Raw genomic sequence first — 27,883 nt, 5'->3', positions numbered from 1 at the left:
GTTTGAGTGCACGTGTAGCGTCTGTGTGGATGTGCCTGTGTGTTTCTGTTCCTGTTTTGCGCTTAACTCGGTTTAGGAGAGCGGCCACGTTTCAGACAGCCGTGAGACAAACTTCAACCACTGCAGTGTAATAAAAACACCAGGGGCCGGGCTGCTTCAGTGTGTGATTCATCAGAGTCTCCCCCTCTTAACAGTAGGAAACACCCTGCTCTCTGCTTTATTTCTGTGTTTATGTACAAGAAGTCTTAAGCTGCTGTCCTCCTCCTCCTCCTCCTCCTCCTCCTCCTCCTCAGTACATCAGGGATCTTCCACCCTTTCAAAACAGGGCTGAACCGGTGCATTTTTATTAAGCAGAAGCTTCTTTTGAAACAGGAAACTTGCACCTCCCCCCACCCCCCCCCCTTCTCTGACAATAGATCGGCCCTGAAACAGTGAAGGGGGTGGGTGGGGGGGGGTGGGAGAGCTAGACAAACTCTCTCTCGCTCTCTTGCTCTCTCGCTCTCTCTCTCTCCCCCCCTCCCTCCCTGTGGAGTGTGAGCGAGCTATCTGGCAGCCAGCTGATCAGTGCTGTGGCATTCGGAGAGAGGGAAGGAGCGGGGCGAACGCACAGAGCTTCACCGGGAGCGCTTTCGCAGTTCTGACACCCTGAAAAGAGGAAGCGGAGAAAATAACAAAGTCGGCCAGAGGGTTTTTTTACCCAGGAAGGGAAGTACCTCGGCACAATGAAGGGGGCCGGCTGGAGGAAGTGAAGAGAGCCACAGCTGCCTGGGCACTGGCCGCAGTGTAGAAGCCACATCCCTGCGTCTCGCTCACAGACCGAGGGAGAGAGAAAACACTGGGTGTTTTTCACGTTTTTGGGTTGTTCGGCGTCGGCTGCAAAGTCTCTGTCTCTCTCCGTCTTGTGGATCTCGAGGACCCAGGCGAGGCGGGGGAGAAGCCGGGCCCGGGGGCCGAGATGTCGTACAGCTCCTGGTCCATGCTTTCGCCCGTGCAGTGGGCCAAGTGGACCTGGTCTGCCGTCCGAGGCGGAGGGGAGGAGGAGGAGCGGGAGGAAGAGGAGGGCGGACGGCTGAAGGATGAGGAAGAACTCTTCCAGGAGGAGGAGAAGTCTGGGGGCTGCAGGCGAGTTGTGGCGGAGAGGAGTGTGTGTGTGTGTGTGTGTGCTACACGTGAAGGGGGAGATGAGGAGAGGGGAGCACATGTGTGTGTGTGTGTGTGTGTGTGTGTGTGTATGTGTGTTTACATGTGTCTCTGTGTGTGAGATTGTGTGTACTGTTTATGTTTGAGTGTTTGTATTTATGAATCTGTGTGCTTGCATGTGTCTGTGTGTGTGTGAGATTGTGTTTGTTTATATGTGTGTACTGTTTACGTTTGAGTGTGTGTGTGTCTGACTGTGTGTGTATGTGTCTGTGTGTGAGAGATTGTGTGTGTATATATGTGTGTGCTGTTTATGTTTGAGTGTGTGTGTGTCTGACTGTGTGTGCACGTGCCTGTGTGTGAGAGATTGTGTGTGTATATATGTGTGTGCTGTTTACGTTTGAGTGTGTTTGTGTGTCTGACTGTGTGTGCACGTGTCTGTGTGTGAGAGATGGTGTGTGTATACATGTGTGTGCTGTTTACGTTTGAGTGTGTGTGTGTCTGACTGTGTGTGCACGTGTCTGTGGCAGTTGAAGGCTCTGACTCCACCTGTTGCCGTGGAAGGCTGCTGCCTCTCTCCTGCGCACACTGCGCACTTTGAGCTGCCGCGTGCCGGGCCGAGGCGCAGACCCTGCGGGGGCGCCTCGTCACACCGGCAGTCCGTTCGTCCGTTAGTGCCTCTGGTGTCCTGTCTCCCCGCCCCGGCCTGGCTCTGTGTGGACCCAGCGGTGGTCGTCCGGGCTGGAGCTGCTGCTACAGCAGGCCTGTTTATCAGGCTCAATCCGCTCTGGCAGACGGCTGAAGATGCTATCTGATCGTCTGCCTCCCCCCCCCCCGTTTGGCCAGTCCTGGCCCTGTGATAGCGCTGCTAGCTCGGACCTCTGTTGCATTCGCTAATAAATCTTGGGAGAAAAGAGAGAGAGGAGTGTGCAAATCCGCCCGCCTTGATCTGTTTTGCAAAGCAAAGTGGGGGGAAGGGAGTCTGAGGTTTTAGAAAAGGCTGGGCGCATTTTTCCCTTTTTTTGTGCTAGTTTCCAAGTAACCGTCCAAGACTGGAGTGCGGAGGACCTCCTTTCTGCCCCGTCTCCTTTCAATTGTGTGTTTCTTAAAGGATTATCTGAGTACTGACAGCACATGCGAGCGCGCGTGTGTGTGTGTGTGTGTGTGTGTGTGTGTGAGAGAGCGTGTGTGTTTGTTTTGAGGGGTTCCCTCTGTGCTCTCTGAACCTCTATTCTGCTGCTGTTTTTCATTAGGCTGGGAGACGTTTTAATGTGAATCTTAGTGTCTGGGTGGAGAGTTCACTGCAGCCGTGCGCATGTGGCCATCCATCCTCTCCCTCCTGGCCTGCGTTGGGAGCATATTTTAGCTGTGAGTCTGGGTCCAGTGTCCAGGCGGCCCAGGCAGCAGGGCCCCCAACCTCCCCCGGACTCCCGCAGGACCCTGGGATGTTCAGGTGTGACGGAGGACCGCAGATGCAGGTCCTCCTTACCCCTCTCCCAGCCCAAACCTGCTGCATCGCCGGGGAGATGCGCTGTGATGAAGACGGGCCCTGTTATGGGGGCCCAAAGCGTTGGCCAGAAACCGCTCTCCAGCTAGCCAGCTAGCCAGGTGGCCACAGGACTCAGTCCCCCCTGGGGGCACCGCCATTTTGTGTCTAACCCCTTATTCCACCGCTGAGAAAAATGGGCGCATCTTATAGCCCTGCAGGTTTCTAGTTTTCAGGTTTGCCGCATTTCGGTCTTACTGCAGTCGTTTATCTCGATAAGGCTTTAGCTGCGATCGAGCGAACAGAGCCCATCCTTATCTCTGAGCCAGAGATATGACAGAGGCTGTCTGTGTTCCTCTCACTTCCTGTGTTTTTACAGAAGATTTTGGCTCGAGAGTGTCTCTGGGTACAGCTTTAACCGAGCAGCAGGTGGCAAACTCGAGGAGGAGGGAGGGGGGGGGGGGGGGCTCCAACGGCGACCCAACTCCTTGAGCGACACTTTACTGTTTAAATCCTGCTCCTCCTCTGCTCCAGATCAATCGAGGGGAGTGCGCAGTCTTCTCCTCTTGCCAAGACTAATGGAAACCGGGCACCTGGCTCAACGGTTAAAAAGGCAGTTTCTCTACCTGGGAGTCAGTCCCCCTGCTCCCATTAGCGCCATGCTCGCGTTTGACACTGTAATTACTCGGCTGCAGGTGTGTGTGTGTGTGTGTGTGTGTGTGTGGAGGGCGCCTGAGAGGTTGTGGGATCAGTGTCAGTAAATCCCCTCACAGCCCACCCTCCCACCCGCTGTCTGGGGGACAGCGGTATATTTAAGCGCTAACTCACAACAGGCAGGGGTTTGTAGAAATTACATTACATTATTGGCATTTGGCAGACGCTCTTATCCAGAGCGACGTACAATTGATTAGACTAAGCAGGAGACAATCCTCCCCTGGAGCAATGCGGGGTTAAGGGCCTTACTCAAGGGCCCAACGGCTGTGCGGATCTCATTGTGGCTGCACCGGGATTAGAACCACCGACCTTGCGTGTCCCAGTCCTTTACCTTAACCACTACGCTACAGGCCGAAATATCACAGCTAAGGGCCGTTGTTCGGCCCGACGCACAGCGTAGCTCTGCGTGCCCGCTTGCTTGCGAATTCAGGGCAATGTTTTTGCGAGGTGATTGACGGGCATTATCTTGCGTCTGACGGTTTTTGCATTTTCACTCGAATGGCTGCTTCGCCGCGGAGTGACACTTGAAATAGTAAACAGCTGTAAACAAGCATTAGAACGCACAGCCGTGGTATATAGCAAATATATCACTGCTGTGAACCAGTCAGATTGCGAGTTGAGATTTGTCCTTATGTATTTGTTTTATAATGTGTTCTATAAGGGAATTGCCTCTCTCAGGCTTGAAGGAAAACAATTTATTATCCAACTCAGGGGCTGTATGTATTGGATATTTCTGGTAATTATTCCTTCTAGATTTGAAAGAAAAGAGAACGTAAAAACATCAGCATTATTCAACTCGGGTCCTTTGATCAGGGCCACGTTTTTCGTGGTGTGTGCCCTCTGAACATGTCGTGACTCATATGTTTCATTGTGTGCCCTCTGAACATGTCGTGACTCATATGTTTCATTGTGTGCCCTCTGAACATGTCGTGACTCATATGTTTCATTGTGTGCCCTCTGAACGCGTCCTGACTCTTATGTTTCATTGTGTGCCCTCTGAACGCGTCCTGACTCTTATGTTTCATTGTGTGCCCTCTGAACACGTCCTGACTCTTATGTTTCATTGTGTGCCCCCTGAACACGTCCTGACTCTTATGTTTCATTGTGTGCCCCCTGAACATGTCCTGACTCTTATGTTTCATTGTGTGCCCTCTGAACATGTCCTGACTCATATGTTTCATTGTGTGCCCCCTGAACATGTCCTGACTCATATGTTTCATTGTGTGCCCTCTGAACATGTTGTGACTCTTATGTTTCATTGTGTGCCCCCTGAACATGTCCTGACTCATATGTTTCATTGTGTGCCCTCTGAACATGTCGTGACTCTTATGTTTCATTGTGTGCCCTCTGAACGCGTCCTGACTCTTATGTTTCATTGTGTGCCCTCTGAACACGTCCTGACTCTTATGTTTCATTGTGTGCCCTCTGAACATGTTGTGACTCTTATGTTTCATTGTGTGCCCTCTGAACGTGTCGTGACTCATATGTTTCATTGTGTGCCCTCTGAACATGTTGTGACTCTTATGTTTCATTGTGTGCCCCCTGAACATGTCCTGACTCATATGTTTCATTGTGTGCCCTCTGAACATGTCGTGACTCTTATGTTTCATTGTGTGCCCTCTGAACGCGTCCTGACTCTTATGTTTCATTGTGTGCCCTCTGAACACGTCCTGACTCTTATGTTTCATTGTGTGCCCTCTGAACATGTCGTGACTCAGACCAGGGTCTGAGGGCCCCCTCGGTGGGGGATTTGGGCAGACCTCTCTGACATCCCCCGTCTCTCCCCTGTGATTCCTCCACAGCTCGGACTCGGAGGGGAACTTCGAGACGCCCGAGGCGGAGACCCCTGTCCACAGACCCCTGAAGAACATCGGAGAACTGGACAACTGTACGGCCAACGGCACAGGTGAGACCCACCCCACCCACCGCCTGCTAACACGCCGGGAACCGAGGGAGGAGACCTCCCGGGGCCTGGGAAAACATCCGGGCACACTGAACCAAAAGTAGATTCCCACCCTCCTCCCCCCCCCCCCTCTCCCCACTTCACCCTGTTCCCACGCACTCCATTTGTACACGGAGTGCTGGAGGTGGCATCACTGCTGTTGCCAGGGTAACAGGCTCTGAGCGTGGGCCCGGGCAAAACAGTGTGTCACACTGCTTCTGCCGGAGAGCCGAACCCGGCCTCGCTCACGTGTGCTGGTCCGTTTGCACGCGCCAGGCGGCGATAAGCTTTTATCTCCGGCTTATAGACGGCCGAGGACACACACAAAGACACAAAATCAGTTCCGCGGAATGGAGAAAGTAGGGTCTTTTCAAGGCTGTCGGCCCATTTGGATAGAATGGCTGGAATTTGCATTGGAGACCTGAGGCTTGATGCAAAGCAGAGCCCTCCCTGAAGCTGAATGAGAAAAACAGCCTGTAATTCTGTGGCTGAACGTCAGATAGGGATATGATGTGTCATTGTCAGGACCTTATACGAGGCTTTATGCTGGGGATTAATAACATATCACCACTGAGCTCTGTAGAGTTTTATATAGCACACTGAACGGCACCGTGTTGTCACGATCCAGACATTTTAATTTTCATCTGTAGAATTCCTTCTGACTGGAGCTGGATGAATGCAAGCAGGATTCTCAACAGGAGAAATACGCAGCCTGGATCTCTTTCTCTGCTCCTCTCATGAATAAAAGAATCGCTACGAGATTGGAATCATTATGCAGTCTATATTTAGACGAGGGGACGTTCTGGAGCGGTGGTCTGCATTATGTTTACTGTAGTACAGCAGGGGTGCAGGAATGGCTTCTGCTAAAGCCATAATATACTGCTGCCTGTTGGGAAAATAAGCACTCATTTGCACTTTAAACAGTGTTCAGTGTCTGTTGTGTGTGATCAAAGGTATCATGTCATGCGTGGTCTTCATAGGGTAATGTTGTATAAATAAGCTTGGTTATTAAATGCACAAAAAGCATCACTCTTTTCATCGACTCCTTTGCATTTTCTATTGACAGGGATAAATCGTGATTTTCTTCACTTTTGCGTTAGAATAGTTGCACCCTAAATCGCACAGAAAGATTGTAAAATGTCTGCCTGTGAATTTTCCAAAACCACAAAGCTCAGCTGCTGGAAATGGCTACTCTGCAATGGCACTCAATCAGCTGAGAGCCCAGCCAAACTCAGCCCAGGCATTACAGAGGGGACTGCCATTAATCTCACTCTGCAGGGCAGTGAAGTGCTCCAGTGCGCTGGGCCAGTCCTGGGCCAGTCCTGGGCCAGTCCGGGGCCAGTCCTGGGCCAGTCCTGGGCCAGTCCTGGGCCTGTCCTGGGCCTGTCCGGGGGCCTGTCCGGGGCCTATCCTGAGCTTCCCCTGGGTCTGTCCTGGGTCTTTCCCGGGGTAAATGGTCAATGGTTTCCACTGGTTTTTGATTTATCGGGCTAGTGCTCGCAAATGGCTGAACTGGGACAGTTTTTTTCCTCAAACTATGAAGGAAATCCATCCCCTTCTTTGTCCTGTTTGTGAAAACAAAGGTTTGGCCTTATGCTAACAACACTACAGAAAATTCCACTCCTCCCTTTGGGACTGTTTATGGCAACAACATTTGGCTGTATTTACATCTTATAAACCTTTTTATTATTTTGGAGAAATTATACACTTTTAAAGGAATAGCATTAGGATTGTGTTGAAGTGCCGGGCCTGTAGCCTTTAGACTTTGTACAGGCTCAGTGGTTTTGGTACAGTTGCTGAGGAGAAGGTTTCTGGCATAGTGTGATGGCTCTGTTTTTAGTCCCTATAACAGCCCCCATTCAGGCTCTGTGAAGGAGCTTAATGCAGACCGTTAGTGGCTGTGAGAAGCCTTTCTTGGCAGTGCGTTTAGTTTTCTTCTCTGCCTCAGTTTCCACTTAAAACATTAGCAGCTTCTGCAGAAATAACATCAACAAATGTAGCGGGCTCGTTTCTTTTCTTCCGTATCGCTCGGATGAAATTCAAACCCCGTTCGATGTTAGACACGTTAATGCTGACAAAACCGTTTTCATGGTGGGGGAAAAAAAAATACAATAAAGGATGAACAAGGACCGGGGATCGCTGAAGAATGCGGTGTGTTATCGTGATATGGGATCTGATCTCCAGGAAAGCTGCGCTAGGTCTGAACCCTCTGTGCTGTGGGGTGAACGTTAGCCTCTCACACTGCAAGGAGGTCGTTGAAATCCATCCAGCACATTACAGACTTTTGTTCCCATTGTGAAGCGAATGTGGTTGCTGATCCTCAGTTTGCCAATTAATAATGACAATCCCCATCCAGCCTAAGCTGGTCTAAGTGGTGTTTGCAACGCTTCTAGCTGGCTTTAGCTGGTCGACCAGCAGTTCGCCGGCTGACTAGTCGATTGTCAGCTCATCCACCAGTTTGGCCACCATCTTCCTCGACCTGTGTTAACCAGTTTGAACTGCCACAGACCAGCTTAGACCAGCCACAGACCAGCTGCCTCTATGCCCATTGTGACAAACCTCTGGGCGATAGGAGTAAAATTCAAGTTTAAGCGCAAGTTTATTGCTGTTTGGTGGGGGGGAAGAGGTGGAGTTTAGTGTCTGCACCTTTTGTCGGTGCGGCGAGTTGCGTTGATTCGCCGCTGACATCATCGGCCCTCTCGTAACATAGGCGTGCAGCTTCTCCACTGCTACCTGACGTATCGCCCATCTATTACCTCTCCCTGGGGCTGTCCCCGACGGCTGCCACACCATGTTAAAACCACCGCTGGCTTCAGCCGGAGTTCTCAGCAGGGATAGCAATACGTATAATAATACCATAATAAGGTAAACGTAAATGCTAAAATGCTGTTTATAAAGATGTGTGTGTCGTTATGTGAAATGCGAATGCTTTGACCATATACTGAGTAGGACGTTATGCCCGTTCACTCATCTGAATTGTCTCTGACTGTAAACAGCCAGGCCCTGGAGCAGCTATTATTGTAACTGTTGCTATTGAGTCTCTCAGCCTGGCGCCTCCATCAGATGTTTTGGAGTAATCTAGTTTTTTCACATAGAACAGTGTCATTAGAGTGGAGGCAGTTTTGCAAATCGCTGGCGGTTTGTATTAATAGATGGATGTGTAAACACTGCAGTCTCTGATGGGTCAGGTTTCTTCCAGCCAGCTGTGATACATGGCCCACCCTGCATGCCTGCCCCTCCTTAAACAGATTTGTAACAGGGACCTCAAACCTCAGTCCTGCAGGGCTGCAGCATAAGGAAGCCACATAGTTTCCCAATGCATGCATTAGCTACTGATTGAACTGAAACAACCAAATCTTCAGATACTTCTGCCTTCTAGGACTAGAGTTGATGGTATCTGATTCATAAGGAAATGAAACTGGTATGGGTTGTGTACTGGGTCACTGTGTGGTGTAGGAACCAGGCCAGAAACGGGACGTTTGCAGACCAATCCCTTGCGCACCCTACTGTAAGTGCAGCTTTCAGACAACAAGTACAATGTAAATCCCTATTGAGCAGGGTGTCCTCCGAGCAGATATATTATGTAAGCTGACGGTCCATGTGTCAGCTGCCAGTCTCTTTGTTTACTGCATGATTGTGAGATCCGTTCGGTAGAATGATTCTGTTTGTATCCAGTCTGCCCGTATGAAGCGCTCGAGTGCCGAAATGAATCAGCGTCCCTACGTGACCGGTTGAGCGTGGGAGAACCGGGAAGCTTCTCCGCGTCCATTGTCTCTCGGAAGCTGGCCCGTGCCTTGGGTTTCGTGACCGGTGAAGCGGCTCTGGGAAAGAGAAAGGATTCGCTGTCCTGAGCCCTGACGGCCTTCCGCATGAGCGGCGTCTTCCCGGACGCCCTGACACAAAGACACAAAATGGCGGCCCTTTCTTCCCAGAATAAATGTGCCATCCTTTCGCCAGTAGGGTGGCTCAAGCCCTGAAGCTGATTTTATGGGAAGCTGTGGGGAGCTTCAATCTGTCTTTCTTTTCATTTTTTCCTCCTTTGGGTTTGAGAATATTCTGGAAAGGGCTCTAGTCCGTTTTTTGTTTGCTCTGTGTCCCATAGCACCCCGACCCTCAGCACACACTGTTCTCCCGTCTGTGCCGGCACTCAGCTTGATTTAATTTCTCTTCCGTTGCTTCCGTTGCGATTTATACCCCGCTCGGACAGCAATCCGAGCGCGATCTCGACGGCCGATCCCCCTGGACCAGTACGAAAACCCCAGAGTGTGCATTTCTGGTGCGGATCCGCGGGAGCAGATATCCTGAATGGATGAGTGATCTTCACTTTAGGAGACGTGTCAGCGCTGCCCCTTCTCACGTTTCCTATTGTGTTGGGATCAGTGTGGCGCGGTACGTGATGTGTGCCACGGTTTTATGAAACTGATCCTCCGAACGAGTCTGGGAAATGCATGCCACCCTCCCCCCTTCAGTGTGACACTAGTCAGGCCCCTTCCCTCAAGGATAAAGTGCTTTCCTTCAGTTTTCTGACACTGATCTGTTTAAAATTCTGGCTCTGTGCTTTGTATAAGACACGGAAATATGCGTTCAGCGCTACTTTATTCCATACTCACTCAGCGACTCCTCACCCTTTCCTCTGCTCGGTGAGTAATTGTGAACTGAAGGTCGACCTTTCCCTCTCGTCCAATAAAAACAACCGAACGCAGTTCAGCTGTGTGACATTATGCAAGAGCAGAAGTGAAGGCGGCAGTGCCTGGCAGCAGTGTGCTGTAGCAGAGCAGTGCTGTCCACTGTCGGTTTTCTGGTTGCGTGTGTGTGGGCCTCTCACTCTGGTCTTTTGGTAAATGGTGAATGGTTGGCATTTATATAGCATCTTTATCCAAAGCGCTGTACAATTGATGCTTCTCATTCACCCATTCATACCCACCCTCACACACCAATGGCGATTGGCTGCCATGTAAGGCACCAACCAGCTCGTCAGGAGCATGTAGGGGTTAGGTGTCTTGCTCAGGGACACTTCGACACAGCCTGGACAGGGGATCGAACCGGCAACCCTCCGTCTGCCAGACAGCTGCTCTTACCTCCTTAGACGCTCACAGGAGAGGGCTGATGGGTAATTAGGGTGTGGAGAGGGTAGGGTATGAGTCACAGTTCTGATGGCAGCTTATCACCCTGTCTTTGGGCGTTTGCCTGGCTGGTTCTTTGGGCCTGTGGTGTGTGAGGGTGGGAGCTGGCCCTGGTGGTTCTTTGGACCTGTGGTGTGTGAGGGTGGGAGCTGGCCCTGGTGGTTCTTTGGACCTGTGGTATGTGAGGGTGGGAGCTGGCCCTGCTGGTTCTTTGGACCTGTGGTATGTGAGGGTGGGAGCTGGCCCTGCTGGTTCTTTGGACCTGTGGTGTGTGAGGGTGGGAGCTGGCCCTAGCTGGAGGGTGTGGCTCGGGCTGGGACTCCCTCTCCACCGCTGGCTAACCGCAGGCTGGGCTCCTCTGCGGCGGTCGCAGATTCCTGGAGTTGGCGGACGGGCGGATCATGGTTACAGAGGCAAACAAACGTCAACAGAGGCACAGCGAGAGGGGGCCGGCTGAGACCTGGCTCGCCTCCATCTCCTGAAAGCACGACTCCCATTCCGCTCGAAACCGTCCTCCACCCCTTCATCTTCCTCTGCCGAGCTCTCAGTCACAACATAATAAAAGCCACAGAGTCACTGCAGGAGTGGAGAATGGTGTTTCGACGTCCGCGATGCTTTTTCGAACGAAGTCTTTCATGTCGACAGCTTAAATGGCTTCAGTTGGACTGGTTTATTTTAAAGTGCATTAGCGCTGTTGCTGTGTGCGGGGAATAGAATGTGTGGGGGGTATTGGGGATGAATGAGTGTTTGATGCTGCAGTTTGCAGGTACTGTACTGTCTCCACTGGGAATTAACTTCTCTTGTACTGTCCTAACTGACAAAAGGATAATACTTGGATGTTGCTGCACTCCTTATTAAGTGTGGACAGAATCAGGGCGGTAAACCTTTTAGTAAAACTAGGTTTTGAAACAGCTGGTAGCTGGTTGACCAGTTGGTCAGCGTGGTTTCACATGATTTGGCCAACATGGTTTGACCAGCACAAGCTTTATTTTGAAACAGCTGGTGGCTGGTATTTCTGATCATCTACTGATCATTTAATACATTTACATCATAGCTGGAGTTTACACCAGAGCAAAGATCTTATCTTGTGACACATTACATGTTGATGCAGGCTTCCTGTATATGCAATGCTTCATTAGCTTTGTGTGTGATACTGTAAGTTGATAAGTTCCCCTTCTTCTGTTTGTTTATTTTGCTGAGGCCCACTTAGCCCTGATCTCCGTCTAAAATTCTTCGTAGTGTGTCCTCAGAGGACCATCTGAATGTAGTCAAACGCCAAACCCAGCCAGGGAGTGGTTGTACAAAAGACCTCACATTGCATACAGACCTGGAGATATTGCAGAAGCAGTGATCCCACCTGCTTACACAACACCTCATCCTCCATTTCATCCCAGTACTTCCCATGCATGGATCTGCTGAATGTTACTTGATGTCAGGCCTTTCCTCTCTTCGACTGCTCCTACAGGGTACTGGTGACTGTGGTGGGAATGTCATCCCAATACCCTTCTCAATTATGTATTCTGAAATAAGATTTGTAATTGGAGTATCATGTTGCCATTAGCCCTTGATAAATAGTGAAAACGTTCATTACATTACATTACATTACATTATTGGCATTTGGCAGACGCTCTTATCCAGAGCGACGTACAGTTGATTAGATTAAGCAGGAGACAATCCTCCCCTGGAGCAATGCAGGATTAAGGGCCTTGCTCAAGGGCCCAACGGCTGTGCGGATCTTATTGTGGCTACACTGGGATTAGAACCACCAACCTTGCGTGTCCCAGTCATTTACCTTAACCACTACGCTACAGGCCGCCGTTCAGTTCTTGGTCGTGTCCCCACTGTACATCTCATACAAGTCCTTTTCGACAACACAGACCTGTAGCCTGCTGTCCAGGCCGTAGAACAAAATGGCTGGACAGTATAATGTTAGTGTGGTACCATAAATGGGCAGGTGGATTTGACATTGTGCCCATCACCCTGATACAGGTCAGGTGTGCTCGGTGTTCAGTCATTGAAGGGAGCACACTAACACATCAAAGAGCAGTGATGTAACCCTTTTTAAATGAGTATGCAAACACAAAATGGCCAACTTGAGCGGTAGAAACTGGAAGGTAATACTATAGTATTGCACTGTGTATGGTAGCTATACATTTCAAATGAAGGTGGTGTTCTGTGTAGAAAACAATGGGAGACTTCAAAGCCGTAGCGGCCTTTGTCCCTGTAGTCGCTGTGTGTGTGTTATTGAACAGGAAGTCGGAGCTTTGTGAATACGCTTCTCTTGGCAACTTCCTCAGGATGTCAGGGGTTTGAAGAAAGAACAGTTCAGTGACGTTTGTCCCGATCGACGCTCTGTAAACAATGGACCCCTTAGCCATGGACACCGCTTGTGAAAAAGCAGAACACAGACGCATGAATGTCTCACACGTGGCTGCTAAACAGTCTCTTTGTCTTTGTAACGACATCAATGAGTTTTTGCATTAAGCTTTATTTCCATATCACGATCTCAGGGGAAATTACTTTGACGTGGCCCCATGTGTTAGCTCATAAAAGATCATAAAAGATGAGCTAACACAAAAGATTTAGTTGTTAATAACTATTTATTATTTATATTTTCCTCTGGGGGGGGGGGGCATTTGGGTTGCATCACTTCCTGTTTTCATGGAGACACATACTAAATAGAGGAACATTCTGCATTGCATTATGTGTTTTTTGCATGATATTCATGCACTGGAGAATGACATGTGGGGAAATAACACAGATTGCCATTCATTATTATCAATATATGAATAAATATCTTTAACTTATTTACTAACCATTAGTTTTTTGGAATGTTTTTTTTTTGTTGCTTTGAATTAGCTGCAGTTATTGTTGCACCAGCATTAGAATGTTCAGTTAAGAATAAGTCCTCACCACGATGCTGAGGACTCACAGAGACAGGGAAAGGGCCTGCGGTCCTGGTGAACTCTGGGCCTGCTGTCCTGGTGAACTCTGGGCCTGGTGTCCTGGTGAACTCTGGGCCTGGTATCCTGGTGAACTCTGGGCCTGCTATCCTGGTGAACTCTGGGCCTGGTGTCCTGGTGAACTCTGGTGTCCTGGTGAACTCTGGCATGTGTCCTGGTGAACTCTGGGCCTGCTGTCCTGGTGAACTCTGGGCCTGCTATCCTGGTGAACTCTGGGCCTGGTGTCCTGGTGAACTCTGGGCCTGCTATCCTGGTGAACTCTGGGCCTGCTGTCCTGGTGAACTCTGGGCCTGCTATCCTGGTGAACTCTGGGCCTGGTGTCCTGGTGAACTCTGGGCCTGGTATCCTGGTGAACTCTGGGCCTGCTGTCCTGGTGAACTCTGGGCCTGCTGTCCTGGTGAACTCTGGCATGTGTCCTGGTGAACGCTGGGCCTGGTGTCCTGGTGAACTCTGGCATGTGTCCTGGTGAACGCTGGGCCTGGTGTCCTGGTGAACTCTGGCATGTGTCCTGGTGAACGCTGGGCCTGGTGTCCTGGTGAACTCTGGCATGTGTCCTGGTGAACTCTGGGCCTGCTGTCCTGGTGAACTCTGGCATGTGTCCTGGTGAACTCTGGGCCTGCTGTCCTGGTGAACTCTGGGCCTGCTATCCTGGTGAACTCTGGGCCTGCTATCCTGGTGAACTCTGGGCCTGGTATCCTGGTGAACTCTGGGCCTGGTATCCTGGTGAACTCGGGCATGTGTTCTGGCGAACTCTGGCATGTGTCCTGGTGAACGCTGGGCCTGGTGTCCTGGTGAACTCTGCCATGACAACGCCGGTGTCGGGGAGAGAGAGGGAGCAGAGAGCAGGTATGTGAGCTGGACTCTTCTCTCCTGCACTAGTCTGCCTCTCTCTCTCATATGGTCCGTGTTTTAGCCTGACACGTGTGATCTTTGGGCCGTGTGTAAGAGGAAGCAGCTGGAAGGTTCTGGAAAATGCAGGTCAGCTGAGGATGTTTTTGTCTATTTGTGACTTTGTGGAATGTGAAATGAAATGCAGCAGTGAGGTTAGACGGCACAGAACGGGCGAAGCTTCCGAACCGTGTTCTGAGTTTGTGCTCCTGTGAAACTCCCTGTCCTTTTGGCCTGGTGGCTCTGAAGGTCTCTACTCACGAGAGGAACAGGCAGTCCTGCTTCTCATCTGTAGCCTGGTGATGAGTTACAGGTGCTGGAATACAGTGGAATACTGGCACACACACACACACACACACACTAACACACTCAAACAAACTCACGTACATGAACATGCGTGCATGGAAACGGAAATGGACACACACACCAACATACACTCATACAAACACATGCACACACACACACACACACACACACACACACACACACACACAGCCCAACATACACTCATACAAACACATGCACACACACACACACACACAGCCCAACATACACTCATACAAATGCATGCACACACACACACACACACACAGCCCAACATACACTCATACAAACGCATGCACACACACACTTGCACTTTGAGTCTGTTCTGTGAAGAGGTTGTAATGAAACGGGCCTCTCTTTATTGCTAATGCACTGGAGAGTCCAATAAGAGGAAATAAGGATTTCAAGTGCTTTCGCTATTGAGTGCGTCTAAAAAGAAAACAATAATTACTAAACCGTAAACTGCCAGAAAAGGTATAAGCCGGGCTTGTCTCAGGGTTCAGACGGAGATTTCGCAGAGGAACTGCAGTTCAGTACTTGCATATGTGTTGCATCATAACCGTTTTCGTTCTTTCTCTTCATCTCTCTTGCACACCTGGCTAGCTGAGGGCCACAAAACCTCTCTCTCACACTCTCTCTTCCCCTCCCTCTAATAGCTGACAGATTTGTTTTCATGGCTGTTTACAAGACTGTTGAAGCCACACACCCAGCACCGAGGGCTACTGAGGACATCCAGCTGAGAGAGACGCCATCTTTTCCCCCATCTAGCGTTGGCTGCGTTAGCATACGCACATCCCCCATCTGGATTTAACTTAACAGCCTATTTCAGAATCCATTACCAGGCAGTAAAAGGTGGCCGCTGGCCTGGCTGGCTGCACCCGTGTTTTCGGTTGCAGGGGCTTTGAAGACGGGAGATTTAACAGGGGTCTTTGCCAGGTGGGCAGAGAGGGGGAGGGGGGGGAGCGTGCGGTGTTGTGTTGTGTGTGAAGAGGCCCCAGCACCTCTGAGCGTGGCTGTCCTATCTGTGAGACAGGAGACTGGGCTCGTGTGCTTGTTAAAGTGAGCGTTATTGCTCTGTAGTTTCAGCCTGTCTCTCTGTCTTGCTCTCCCTGCTCTGTGCTCACACTGGATGCCGTGTGTGAATAAGAGCCCTCACCACACTAGATTGGCTTTAATTTGATACCATCTGTACTGTCGTAGCTGTTCTGCTACAGTAATTGCTCACCAGAGAAAGGTATTTACTGGAATAACTACTTATTGCTATAAGCAATCGTATGAGACTTTATTTAATCTTCTATAACCTCTGATGCCAGTGGCAATAAATCCCACAAAACATGCACACACACACACACACTACAGATGCACACTGCAATACATGCACGCACACACACACACACACTATCAGACACACACACGCAGAGACACCCTCACACATAGACACAGAAACAAATGCACACACACACACACACACACACACACACACCAAAGCATCCCTCATTGCATTTAGTGTTAAGCACAGTTTTGCTTAATGTGTGGAAAAGTAAGACTGCTTTTGTTGACTATTTAGTGAATGGCACTGGGCATCTCCTCAACTTATGTGAGGAGATGCACCTGGAGTATTTCCCAGCACACAGCAGTAAAGGGCAGGCATGGCCGCGGCCTGTCCCAGCGGTGATGGGAAGCAATCGGGCTAATTTTGGCCGGAGCAGGGAAACCATGCCATTGTTCTGCCATCTGTTCCCATGTCCGGAGTGATTTGAACTTTCCTGCTTTCCAGTTCTGTCATCAGACCACAAATGCTTCCTCAACAGTGTGGAATGTGGCCATGAAAAAACACGGGCTCCCTCTGCCCCGCTCTAGTCATGTGACTATCTTTTTACCCTGATCCCGCAAACTCTGACACCAGTCACCAGTTAATCCGATCTATTAGCCGAGTCATGAAGAACATAAAGAATGATCTTATTCACAGCTCTCTTGCCGATATCTTGCCTGACCCTGGTTTTAGGGAACATCTGAATGTGAGGTCTGTGTTCCTGGCTGCAGGGCGTCTCTGTTGTGTTGTAGTTCGTAACGTGACGCATCGACTCTTCCTCAGCAGGTCTGCCGGAGGATGACACGCAGATGATCTGCACCGCTGCCGGGCTGCACGGCTCGCTCCTCGACAAGAACTCCAACCGGAACGGGCTCCCGCTGACGGGCCGGGACCAGGACCGGGCCGAGGCGCCGGGCGAGGAGCGGGACGCTCTCAACAACCTGAAGGGCGCCGCGCAGATGCTGGCGGGCCTCACCGTCTCCGACCCGAACCAGAACCTCAACCTCCGGGCCCGCCCCGACCCGGCGGAGCCCAAACGGGCCCGGCCCCCGTCTCTGGAGATGAAGGGCCCTCTGAACGGACCTGACCCCGGCGAGGTGGACGACGGGCCCGCCCCCGGGTTCGACCCGGACCGGTACAACGACAACGTCGACCCGTTCACCAACGGGGGCTCGGGGGTCGCCGGGGTCACGGCGGGAGACGGCCGGCCAATCGGGAGGGAGTTCGGCCTGGAGGACGACTCTGAAACCGGGGAGGTGAAGACGGCTTCGGCCAAAAAGGCGGGGAACAAGCCCGGCGGCAGACGCACCCCCAAAAAAGCCAAGCTCAAACCGGCAGAGCTGGACGCAGTTCTGCCCAAGGGCTCGTACAGCTTTGACCCGGACGCTTTCGAGGGCTCTGTGGACCCCTTTCAGCCCTCTAAGACCTTAGCCGTGGACGGCTCGCTGAAGACGGACCCCTCTGCAGCAGAAGAGCCGCTCTGCCAGAAGCTGCAGGCCGACGGCCAGGAGAAGCAGTCACCCAAGAGGAACAAGGGCAGGATGATCACGTGAGTGACCAGTGCACACACACATACACACACACGCACACAGACATGCATGCACACACACACACACACACACACATGCACATGCACACGCACACGGACATACACACACACACACACACACACACACACACACACACGCACACGGACACACATACATACATACACATACATACACACACACAAACACACAAACACACCCACCCACCCACTTTGGTTGAACACGTTTTTTCCTGATACACAATCTCTGGACACAATCGCAGCTGCATAGCATCTATGAAAAGCAGTGACATCATTCATCACACATTCAGCACTGACTTTGCTGGAGTTTTAGACCTGTTAGCTGTGGGGTGTAGGTCATGCTCTTAGGGCCTGTTAGCTGTGGGGTGTAGGTCATGCTCTTCAGACTGTTAGCTGTGGGGTGTAGGTCATGCTCTTCAGACTGTTAGCTGTGGGGTGTAGGTCATGCTCTTCAGACTGTTAGCTGTGGGGTGTAGGTCATGCTCTTAGGGCCTGTTAGCTGTGGGGTGTAGGTCATGCTCTTTACACTGTTAGCTGTGATGTGTAGATCATGCTCTTAAGACTGTTAGCTGTGGGGTGTAGGTCATGCTCTTTACACTGTTAGCTGTGATGTGTAGATCATGCTCTTAAGACTGTTAGCTGTGGGGTGTAGGTCATGCTCTTCAGACTGTTAGCTGTGGGGTGTAGGTCATGCTCTTCAGACTGTTAGCTGTGGGGTGTAGGTCATGCTCTTCAGACTGTTAGCTGTCGGGTGTAGGTCATGCTCTTCAGACTGTTAGCTGTGGGGTGTAGGTCATCCTCCTTAGACTTGTTAACTATTGGGTTCGGGTCATGCTCTTTTGGGACTGTTTCCTGTGGGGTGTCGGTCATGCTTTTTGGGACTGTTTCCTGTGGGGTGTCGGTCATGCTTTTTGGGACTGTTTCCTGTGGGGTGCTGGACAGCCTGCTGCCCATGAGTGACATTAGAGCCGCTCCTCTCTCCCCGTGGTGGTAATCCCTTCAGTCGCTTCAGTCCAGCACTGTAACAGGCAGGGCCAGGTGAAACTGGACACTGCTGCAGTGTAACTGCCTATAATGGAAAAATAAGGCCTGGAAATTGAGCCCTCATATTACTGGATAACATTCGCCAGTCAGCACTGATAGCATGAATGCAGACACACTGACAAGAAGTGCCCCTGGGTTTAACTTAACATTTCCAAAAATAGACCGTAATTAAAGAATGATAATCCATTTCTTTCATACTACCCTGTCCCCTCTCGTGCGAGTATAAAATGTTTTGATGTAGTCATAAGATATTTATAACATTTCATAGCACCCTTTGTTCTGCCCGCCCTGTGGAAATGTTCTGGATTTTAAAAGAAATTACTGCAATAGAATGGCTGTTCCTGGAGAATTTGAGCAGAAAAAGTGTTATTTTAGTATTGGGTTTTATTTTCAGCAGTTGTTCAGCATAATTCCCGTTCCCTATTCAGAAGAGGCCCTCTCTCCTGCTTTAACTAAACCCATCTTAACCTTGGCACTTCAGTCTCTCTCTACTGCGCAAAGTTAAACATACACTCATCTGTTCTTCTTTCCCTCTCTCTCTCTCTCTCTCTCTCCATCCCTTTTCCACTCTCCGTCTGCCCCACCCCTCTCCTCCCTCCATGACATGCGTGTCTCTGTGTGCCCCACCCGCGTTGTTTGTGTCAGGACAGCTGAGCAAGTGCGGTTTCTCTGTTTTCTGTTGTAAGTAGGTATAGTCCTCTTTCACCCCCCCCCCCCCCCCCCCTCTCTCTGCGGTCTGGCCGGCCCCCTCCCCTCCGTCTCGTGCCCCTCCCCTCCCCCTCGTCCCGGCTGAGTGTGTCTCCCTGCATGGTCTGGAGCTCAGGTATGTGTGCCGCTGTGCCCAGCCCTAAGCTGCAGACACCAGAGCCGTCTGCTGGCTGTGCTTCCCCCCGGCCACGCCCTCCCCATTCCACCCCGCCGTGCGACCCTCCTGCCGTACTGCGCTGTGCCGCCATCTTGTCTCTGGGTCTTCCTCGACAGTGCAGGCGCTCCGTCTCGATCCTTCTCCGATTTCCGCTTCTGATGTAGAGAGGCCTGCGCTGTGTGTCCCAAGTGTTTACCAGACATCCGTAATTCATGGGGCTCGTTCGTTACGTGTGTATGAGAACACGGGATTGTTAAAGGGAATCTTCACTGGAGGAGGGGGGGGGGGGACATCAACTTGAATACAGAGAAGGGAAAGTTCAAAAGGAGACATTGGGGGAAGGGCCGACACTGCTCTGTTGTGTTTATAAACAAAGGTCTTCACTGTTTTAAATGCGAGCAATCTGCAATTTTCAAACAGGGATCAAATGAGAGATGTTCATAAATCACCATCCTCTGTGCCCTCTGTAGTTTTAGTTTGTTTTATTCTCAAAATGGTTTCCTCGATGAGTATTTCCTGCTCATTTCCTGTATGAGACATATCTGCAGGGTAGGCTGCTGTTGCTGCTCTTCTGTTATTTTACCAAAATGTCTGAGCTGAAGTGTACTAGTATGACCACAGCAAACACAGCGTGCACGTTTGCATCCCACTGCTTTGCCTTAGGAAATCCTGAAATCCATGATCTATAGCTGTACCTCTCTGGGAAAGGGAGATGATGTCCTGATGACCTGTGACATCACTTGCATGTATTCAGTGCAGTATGATGTCAGATCTGTAGAGTTTGTGTGTTTAGTGGCGGGTATAAGTGAACGCACCAGCTGAAAGAACATTTTTCCGTGCGATCCCTTTATAAGGAGGACGGATGTTGGCATTTCAGTGACTCGTATCCAAGTTCATTGTTCATGCTGACCTCACCTGTGGCTTCGTTCACTATTTTAAAACATGTATGGCTTTCATAGTTCAAATAGCCTTTGTCATTTTTTATGACCGGAAAATAACACAGGAAGTGTTGATAAAGAAAACCTTTGAAGAATGTGAAATACTAACTGGCCGAGTCCTGCACTGTGTGGTCTGTAGGTGATTTCTCTGGCTATTGCATCAGCCTCCGTGTGTGTTAGCAGTGACACAGAGATGTTCAGGCCTTGTGTTTGTTCCTGCTCGCAGTAATTAAAAATATTCCCAGACAGGCCTGCAGCGTGATCAGATGGGTCAGTATTGATCCTTCAGTATTAGTGGGGCGTGTGGATTAACTTGCCTCGGTGGTCACATTGTCGCTTCTTCAAACGAGCCAATCGTTAACCGGGACTAAAAACGTTACACTCGCATTCCTGGTTCAGTAATTGCTGCTAACGCTTTCATCTTCCCTCATTGCAGAGAACAAACATTTTTAGGCCAAGCACATTTCTGCTTGTGTACACTGCAGTAGCTTAATTACGGGCCCAATTATTTTTTATTAGGCAAGTTTATTGCATTTTTCTTTAGCTTTCAAACTCAATTTGTTTCTGACTGAATGCACTGCAATGGCATCGCAAGCCCGATGTGTGTTTACAAAGCTGGCTTTCTCTCCGTGCCATAATGACTTCAGTGTGATGTTCCTGTTCAGATGAGTTTTCATCTAGTGCTGCTCTGAGTGAATAGCTCAGAGCTGAACCTGTTCGAGCGCCATAGCCAGTCCATAAGTGATAACCATCTTTTCTTTTTCTGACCACTGCCCTGTTTCTTTGTAGGAATTCGTGCAAAGTGAAGAAATATGAAAACCAGTCTCTGGTTCTGGACATCTGTGGCCAGGTAAGGTTATAAAGTTTATAAAGCTTATAAAGCTGATAAATGTTATAAAGCTTGCAAAGGTTTTAAAGTTTATTAAGTTAAGAAGCACAGAGTTCTGTTTGAGTAATAATACAGGACAGGGAACTCAACAAGGGCACAAAATGCAAATCCGCATGGTACACACGCACACACGCACACACGCACACACGCACACACACACATGCACGCAAACACACACACACACACACACACACACACGCGCACGCACGCTTTGTCTTGAGTCACAGAGGGCAGAGGGCTCACCCAGCTTGTATGTGTACTGAGATCTCTCAGGCTGAATATGCAGGCACAGATCCGTCCTGGTAACAAACAGGCACCATACCTCTCCCCACCTGGTCCCTGCTCTGGAAGAGCGCCCTCTGCAGGTCAGCAGACGCATTGCTCCGATGATCAGTCTGTCCCTGCTGCTGTGCTGCGGCCTTGGCACGCTGACAAACGCATGAGTCATCAACCGCCTCTTGTGTGCGGCGTTCTTCTGAGGCAGCCGGCCAATCGAATTACAGAGATTAAAGACGAGGGAGCTTCTGTGGTGGTGCAGAGGAAACACGCTGTACCTTCATCTGCTCAACCGACAAAAGTGTCTGTACGCCAGCAGCCATAATATAAAAACTGCTCTTAACCTGAAGCCTAAAAACTGTTCTAAACTACAGCCTGTAAACTGTTCGTAAACTACAGCCTGTAAACTGTTCTTAAACTACAGCCTGTAAACTGTTCTTAACTACAGCTTGTAAACTGTTCTTAAACTACAGTCTGTAAACTGTTTTTAAACTACAGTCTGTAAACTGTTCTTAACTACAGTCTGTAAACTGTTCTTAAACTACAGCCTGAAAATTGTTCTTAAGCTACAGCCTGTAAACTGTTCTTAAACTACAGCCTGTAAACTGTTCTTAACTACAGCCTGTAAACTGTTCTTAACTACAGCTTGTAAACTGTTCTTAAACTACAGTCTGTAAACTGTTTTTAAACTACAGTCTGTAAACTGTTCTTAACTACAGTCTGTAAACTGTTCTTAAACCACAGCCTGAAAATTGTTCTTAAGCTACAGCCTGAAAATTGTTCTTAAACTACAGCCTGTAAACTGTTCTTAACTATAGCCTGTAAATAGTTCTTAACAAGTCTATACACTGTTCTCAAACTATGGCCTGAAAACCATTCTTAAACTACAGCCTGAATGCTGTTTTAATTTAGGGTCTGAAAGGTGTTCTGAAACTACAGCCTGAAATCGGTTCTGAGTCAACGACCTGAAAACCGTATTTAAACTAGGACTGGGAAACCTACAGCAATCGCCAGGCTGACTGGGATCGTATCTGTATTATCACACTCACGTCTGTCTGTCCCTCTGTGTGCGTCCGTCTGTCCGCTGTCTGAAGGACGATGAGGTCGCGGAGGCAAAGGTCCCCAGCATCGCTCACCGCGAGGGCCATGCCACCGACGAGGAGAAGCTGGCCTCCACCGGCTCCAAACCGGGCAAGGCCGAGGAGGAGGAGGAGGAGGAGGAGGAGGAGTTCTCTGACTGCGGTGGCAAGAACAGCAGCAGCAGACCGCTGGCTGGGGAAGGTGAGAGATTCACCAGTCACTCGGGTCACTTCCTGTGTGTGTGTGTGGGCCTGCATGTTCTCCTCTGCAGTGTTCGTTTCTGTATGGCACTTTGTACCGGGAGTTGTAAGATTAGGGTTAGGGTTTAAGAAGAAGGTTAGCAGTTGTAATCGCTGCCACGGTCACTGTCCAACTTACAGAAGCTCCTCTCCTGACCAGCACAAGGCCTTTCCTTCTTCTAAAGTGTGTGTCTTTCACCACTTTTCATTCTGCTTTCCCTCAAGGTCTTCGAATAGCGATAAACATTAACTCACCCGGTGTACTGTCTCTGGGCGGTTTTCCATGGAATGCTGTGTGTTACTGAAGATGTAATTCTTCTTCTGACAACTAGCTCTCTGTCTCTCTCTCTCTCTGTCTCGTTCTCCCTCTGTCCCTCCTCGGTCACTATCAGTTCTTTTTGCTCTCTCCTCTGTTGACCTCTCCTTATGTTCTCCCTTTGTTTTTCTTTATTCTTCGCTATTTGTTTTGCCTTGCTCTCTTCCTCTTTTACAGTGCTTCCTCTTCTCCTATCTGCTTTCTGCTGTCTCTCTTTTGTGTTTATAGACCGTAAATAACGGTCCTCGGTTATTTCTCTGGGCTAGTGTAATGGCTAGCCTGAGTCTCAGTGTTTTATGACTCTTCTTGGCTAAAGCCTATTGCAGTCTGTTATATTACTCATTGTGTAAACACAGGAGAATACCTTTTAGGTGCAGGGTCTTATAGCATTGCACTCATTATTCTGTCTAACATTTCACTACTGTGAGTAAAGGCCCTTTTGATGCACAGTGGAGTATGGACAGGAAAGCAAGGACCAATGAAAAGCTCAGGAAATCGAGTATCACAGACAAATAAATTGTGTGGCTATGTGTGGTGTCCATCATTGTCCTTTTTACGAAGCCAACCTCTGCCAGTGAGTGGGTGCACTGGGCGCTGGGAATTGTAGTTTTGGAACTTTGTCTGATTGAGTCTGTTCACAATGCTCAGTCCAGATGCTCTCCGCAGAAAAGTCCCCTGAAGCTTGTCTTGCCTAAATGAATCATCAATTAAATTGCCTGGTAACTTCCCGTGGGTCATTTTGTGGGGATGTTAACCAGAGGGAAATCGATAAAATACATGTCAGACTAGAGGAGAGGGTGAGTCATTCAACAAAGACTTATTAAACCCCCAGCACTTACACACCCATCACCCATACACCTAACTGTGCTGCTAACTCAACTCCCGGAGTCCCAGGTGTGAGGTATTAAAAAAAGACCTACATAGGAGAGGACTTGTGTCTTGGCACACAGCATGCAGACATTGCCTACTGTCTGCTGGAGCTTTCATAACACTGCCCCAGTGCATGATGGGAAATGCACCACAGAGCTCCAGATCTCCCTCCCTGTGTGGGAGCTGATGAAAGCTGTGCTGAGAAAAGACTCCCCAAAGATCTCTGTCAGTTATCCTCGGCTGCTGTCTGTTTTTAGACAGTCTTGCTGTCTATTGAAGATTTGGAAAGTGAGAATCAATATTTATTTTAGGCTGTAGTTTGTAGTATGTGACCTCCAATCTGACATATTATATGTCCTTGTCCTGTTACCTCACATCAATCTGACGTTCTTATGTACTATAAGTCTGCCCTTGAAAAGCATTGTGAGATTTATACCAAAGGGTAAAGCTTAGGACTACACTCCAAGGAAGAATTCTGTTCATGAAGTTGTGCTCATTTGGACTGAAGTCCCATTTGTACTGTAATGTTCTGTCTTTATGTATTGTGTGTCATACATAGATTTTTTTACCATTTTGCCTCTAGGTTTGGGTCTGTGCTGTAATGTAACAGATGAATTGTGAATCTGAGGCAGTGAGGTTCTGCGCATGGCTGGTTTGCTGGGCTTGCTCATTGGTTTATGTAATATAGATGTGCTCAGTGATGCAGACTGTTCTATCTGACTGTACTCTTAGGTCAGAGACATTATTTTATTATATGTTGCCTAATAGTGTGGCTAGATGCTTGTTATAGTGTTCAAGCGATTTTCTGCCAAGTTATGTGATGATCAAGAATTTAATTGTACTAGAAGATGCACATAAAATAGTTTTTATTATATAATATAACCATTTATTGTGTTTCTTGTGGTCTTGTGTTACATTGGCTGGGGAAGTCTCATTGCAGTGGCATATACTGCCACCTACTGGTACTTTCAGAACTTGTCATTCAAACAAATCTGAAATATTGTTTATGTAATTTCCCAATACTGTATAGTACCTTGCCACAAAATGAATTTGAATACATTTCTGATTTCTCCGTCCCTTGTTTGTTATTGTAGGTTGATACTGATGGTGTGCTTTTTCATCACACCTGTGATTTGGTGACCTGAATAAATCTGTGGGACATGGCATTGATACAGTGTGTATGAACTGTGCTGTTCTGTGTCCTACAGGGAAAGAAATGAAGATCACAGACAATCCAGAGGAAAAAGAGCCCTGTTTTCCAGTGAGTACAAACTCATGATTGCATCAGGTTTTATGTAGGACTGTTGAACAGATGAACAGAGAACACCAGTGTGAAGACTGCTTGCATTTTAAGATGAAATTAAATGACATTACAGGCCCTTAGCAGTGGTTCTTATTCAGGGGATGTACACAGCTCGTACATAGCATATCACAGATATACGCTGAAGCAGTGCAGGTTGAGTACTCTAATCAAGGGTACAAACCCAGTGTCCTACCTGGCAAATGAACCTGCAACCTGCCACTACTGAGGAACACGTACTTAATCATCACAGATCTATAATTAAATTACCGTTTGACCATCCAGTCAGTGAAGACACACACCACGGGTGCAGAGTGTGAAGCTGTGGCCTGGTCCTTGCTCGTATGAAACTGGCTTCTGCCATTTAACCAGCTATACCCAGAAATGCACAGTGGTTGGACTTGAGTGGCTTTCTGCCCCGTGCAGTGTGAAAGACAGGCACAGGGTTGAGCTGCAGTGATCAGTTCTATGTACCATAGAGCTGATGGGTAACCGCCTCATAAAGAATTACTGATGATGTTCCTCTATGGGGGAGGCACGGATGGTGCAGTGGGTAGCACTGCCGCCTCACAGCAAGGAGGTCCTGGGTTCGAATCCCCGTCGGCCGGGGCCTCTCTGTGTGGAGTTTGGATGTTCTCCCCCTGTTTGCATGGGTTTCCTCCGGGTACTCCGGTTTCCTCCCACAGTCCAAAGACATGCAGGTTAGGCTGATTGGAGAGTCAAAATTGCCTGTAGGTCTGAGTGTGTGAGTGAATGGTGTGTGTGCCCTGCGATGGACTGGCGACCTGTCCAGGGTGTATTCCTGCCTTTCGCCCAATCTGGGGGATAGGCTCCAGCCCCCCTGCGACCCTGTTCAGGATAAGCAGGTTAGGATAATGAATGAATTAATGAATTCCTCTATGGTTGTGTTTGAACAGTTGTTTGTGGCCACTAGGTGGTAGTGCGATGCAAGATAAATCCACCAGCTGAAATTCAATTCAACATGGGTTTGCAATGATGTAAACACACGCATACTGTACATATTGAATTGCAATAAAGGGTTATGTTCTGTTGTCCCTTAATCCTGGGGAAAAAAACATTGCACCGCTCTGTATCTATTAAACCTGGAATTGAAAACAAGATGGCTGAGTAATTGCTGCTGTAGGTTCAGTTTGAATGGGAGTGCATTGACTGGAGAGATTGCTATGTAGCTTATTAGCCCAGCAGTAATACACTGACAGAAACAAGCTATATTACTGATCAGCAACAATAAAGGGTGCAGTGAAATGGTTGTGCTCAGCATGTGATCTGTTTATAAATCAGGATTTATATTTGACCAACTGTAACAACATCACAGTGACCTACATAAACACAAGTGCAGAACAGAGAGACGGAAAGAGGCCCTTCTGATAACAAAGGGGAAAGTAGGTTACGCATTTGCATTTGTGCTGTTGTGATGCTTCTCGGCCGTGACCAACACTGGAGAGAGTCCATACAGCAAAACTCATATTTCGCTTGTGCGCTTTAGTCTTTGGAGACATGAAATCAGTGCTTTAGACTTTATGTGCGTATACAATCTTTGATCTTTAGGCCATCAAACTTAAACCCCAGTGGGAAATGACATGTCTGAACAGGGTCCAAGAGAGGTTCACTTAGGCACGTTTCCCAATTGCTAAACATTCATAGATACATTTTCATTTTTTGTAATCTCTTGGAAAAACAACACAGTGGCAGAGAGCCAACATAGGCTTTTATCAATCGGTTGTACAAATATTGTAATCTGTGAGACTGCTGTTCGTCTCACAGAACGCTGCCATATTCTCCTAAAGCAATCGCAAAAAACATACGATTCCTTCACAAAAATTGCGAGTGAATCATAGGTTTTTCCACACCTGGGAATGCCCCGCTTGAGGTGGAGATAAGGACACTTTGATAAAGGGGATTATCATTTAAACACTGTCATAATCTGCAGGAGGACAAGTAGGGAACAGGTGCTGACAAGTGGGGTCGGGTTTTAGTCATGAGGATTTGCCTTGTTGGACAAAAGAGGAACTTCTACCTTCCTCACATGATTAAAACTGAGTCAAAACGTTTTTTTTCTCGTTTGAAACCTGAGTGAGTGGGGTTTCTGGTGTCTTATCAGGACAAAGCAAGCACCATGTGATGCCATTTCTGCTTTGTGTTCTGTTTTCACAATGTACTGGCTGATAATTCTAGTGACTTAAATTGGCAATCCTTTCAATGCACCAAATGTTAAAGTTCTGTTTGCAACGTGTTTTACTATTTATGGAGTTGATGCTTTTAACCTGTGGCAGAACCGATGCACTTGAAAGTCGCTTTGGATTAAAAGTGTCTGCCAAATGACAAAAATGGAAATGTAACTGTAAAAATGTAATGCAACATTGGGAAAAGTAATCAAATTCTTGAAGTTTTGGCCGGTTAGGGAAAGGTCTGTAATAGTACCTCCAGGATCCATTTTGAAGATGTCCACAGCTGCAGCCAGGTACAGGAACTGCAGTGTGTGTATAAGTGTGGGGGAGGACAAGGGCCTAATGCAGATCCCAGACGTTCCTTGAAGTCAGGACTTTGACCCTCAGCGTTCTTCTGCTCCTCTCCGCAGTATGAAGACCC

General features: G+C 48.8%; 1 protein-coding gene and 1 long non-coding RNA gene across 3 annotated transcripts in view; one reads left to right on the top strand and one right to left on the bottom strand.

Annotated features, from left to right (window-relative positions):
* Positions 1–516: 516 nt before the first annotated feature.
* Positions 517–27,883, top strand: part of tacc1 (transforming, acidic coiled-coil containing protein 1) — a 32,019-nt gene continuing 4,652 nt past the window's right edge. Inside the window, exons 1-7 of one of the 2 annotated variants that reach the window (XM_061259903.1) lie at positions 517–1,122; positions 5,140–5,243; positions 16,673–17,438; positions 21,093–21,153; positions 22,563–22,749; positions 25,182–25,234; positions 27,873–27,883. The exon at positions 27,873–27,883 is cut by the window's right edge and continues 124 nt beyond it. In XM_061259903.1, coding sequence (XP_061115887.1) covers positions 956–1,122; positions 5,140–5,243; positions 16,673–17,438; positions 21,093–21,153; positions 22,563–22,749; positions 25,182–25,234; positions 27,873–27,883 — 1,349 coding nt within the window. In that variant the 5' untranslated portion in view covers positions 517–955. The remainder of the gene's footprint in view (positions 1,123–5,139; positions 5,244–16,672; positions 17,439–21,092; positions 21,154–22,562; positions 22,750–25,181; positions 25,235–27,872) is intronic. The other variant, XM_061259904.1, reaches the window with a different exon arrangement.
* Positions 25,992–27,883, bottom strand: part of LOC133140221 (uncharacterized) — a 16,462-nt gene continuing 14,570 nt past the window's right edge. The window contains exons 2-3 of the long non-coding RNA XR_009709999.1: positions 27,716–27,882; positions 25,992–26,122 (exon numbers count right to left, since the gene is read on the bottom strand). This is a non-coding gene — a long non-coding RNA (uncharacterized LOC133140221). The remainder of the gene's footprint in view (positions 26,123–27,715; position 27,883) is intronic.

Source organism: Conger conger, chromosome 11, assembly GCF_963514075.1.
Source record: "Conger conger chromosome 11, fConCon1.1, whole genome shotgun sequence".
Classification (NCBI taxonomy): Eukaryota; Metazoa; Chordata; class Actinopteri; order Anguilliformes; family Congridae; genus Conger; species Conger conger.
The sequence above is the reverse complement of the archived record's forward strand: the minus strand, read 5'-3'. Positions and strand labels throughout refer to the sequence as shown.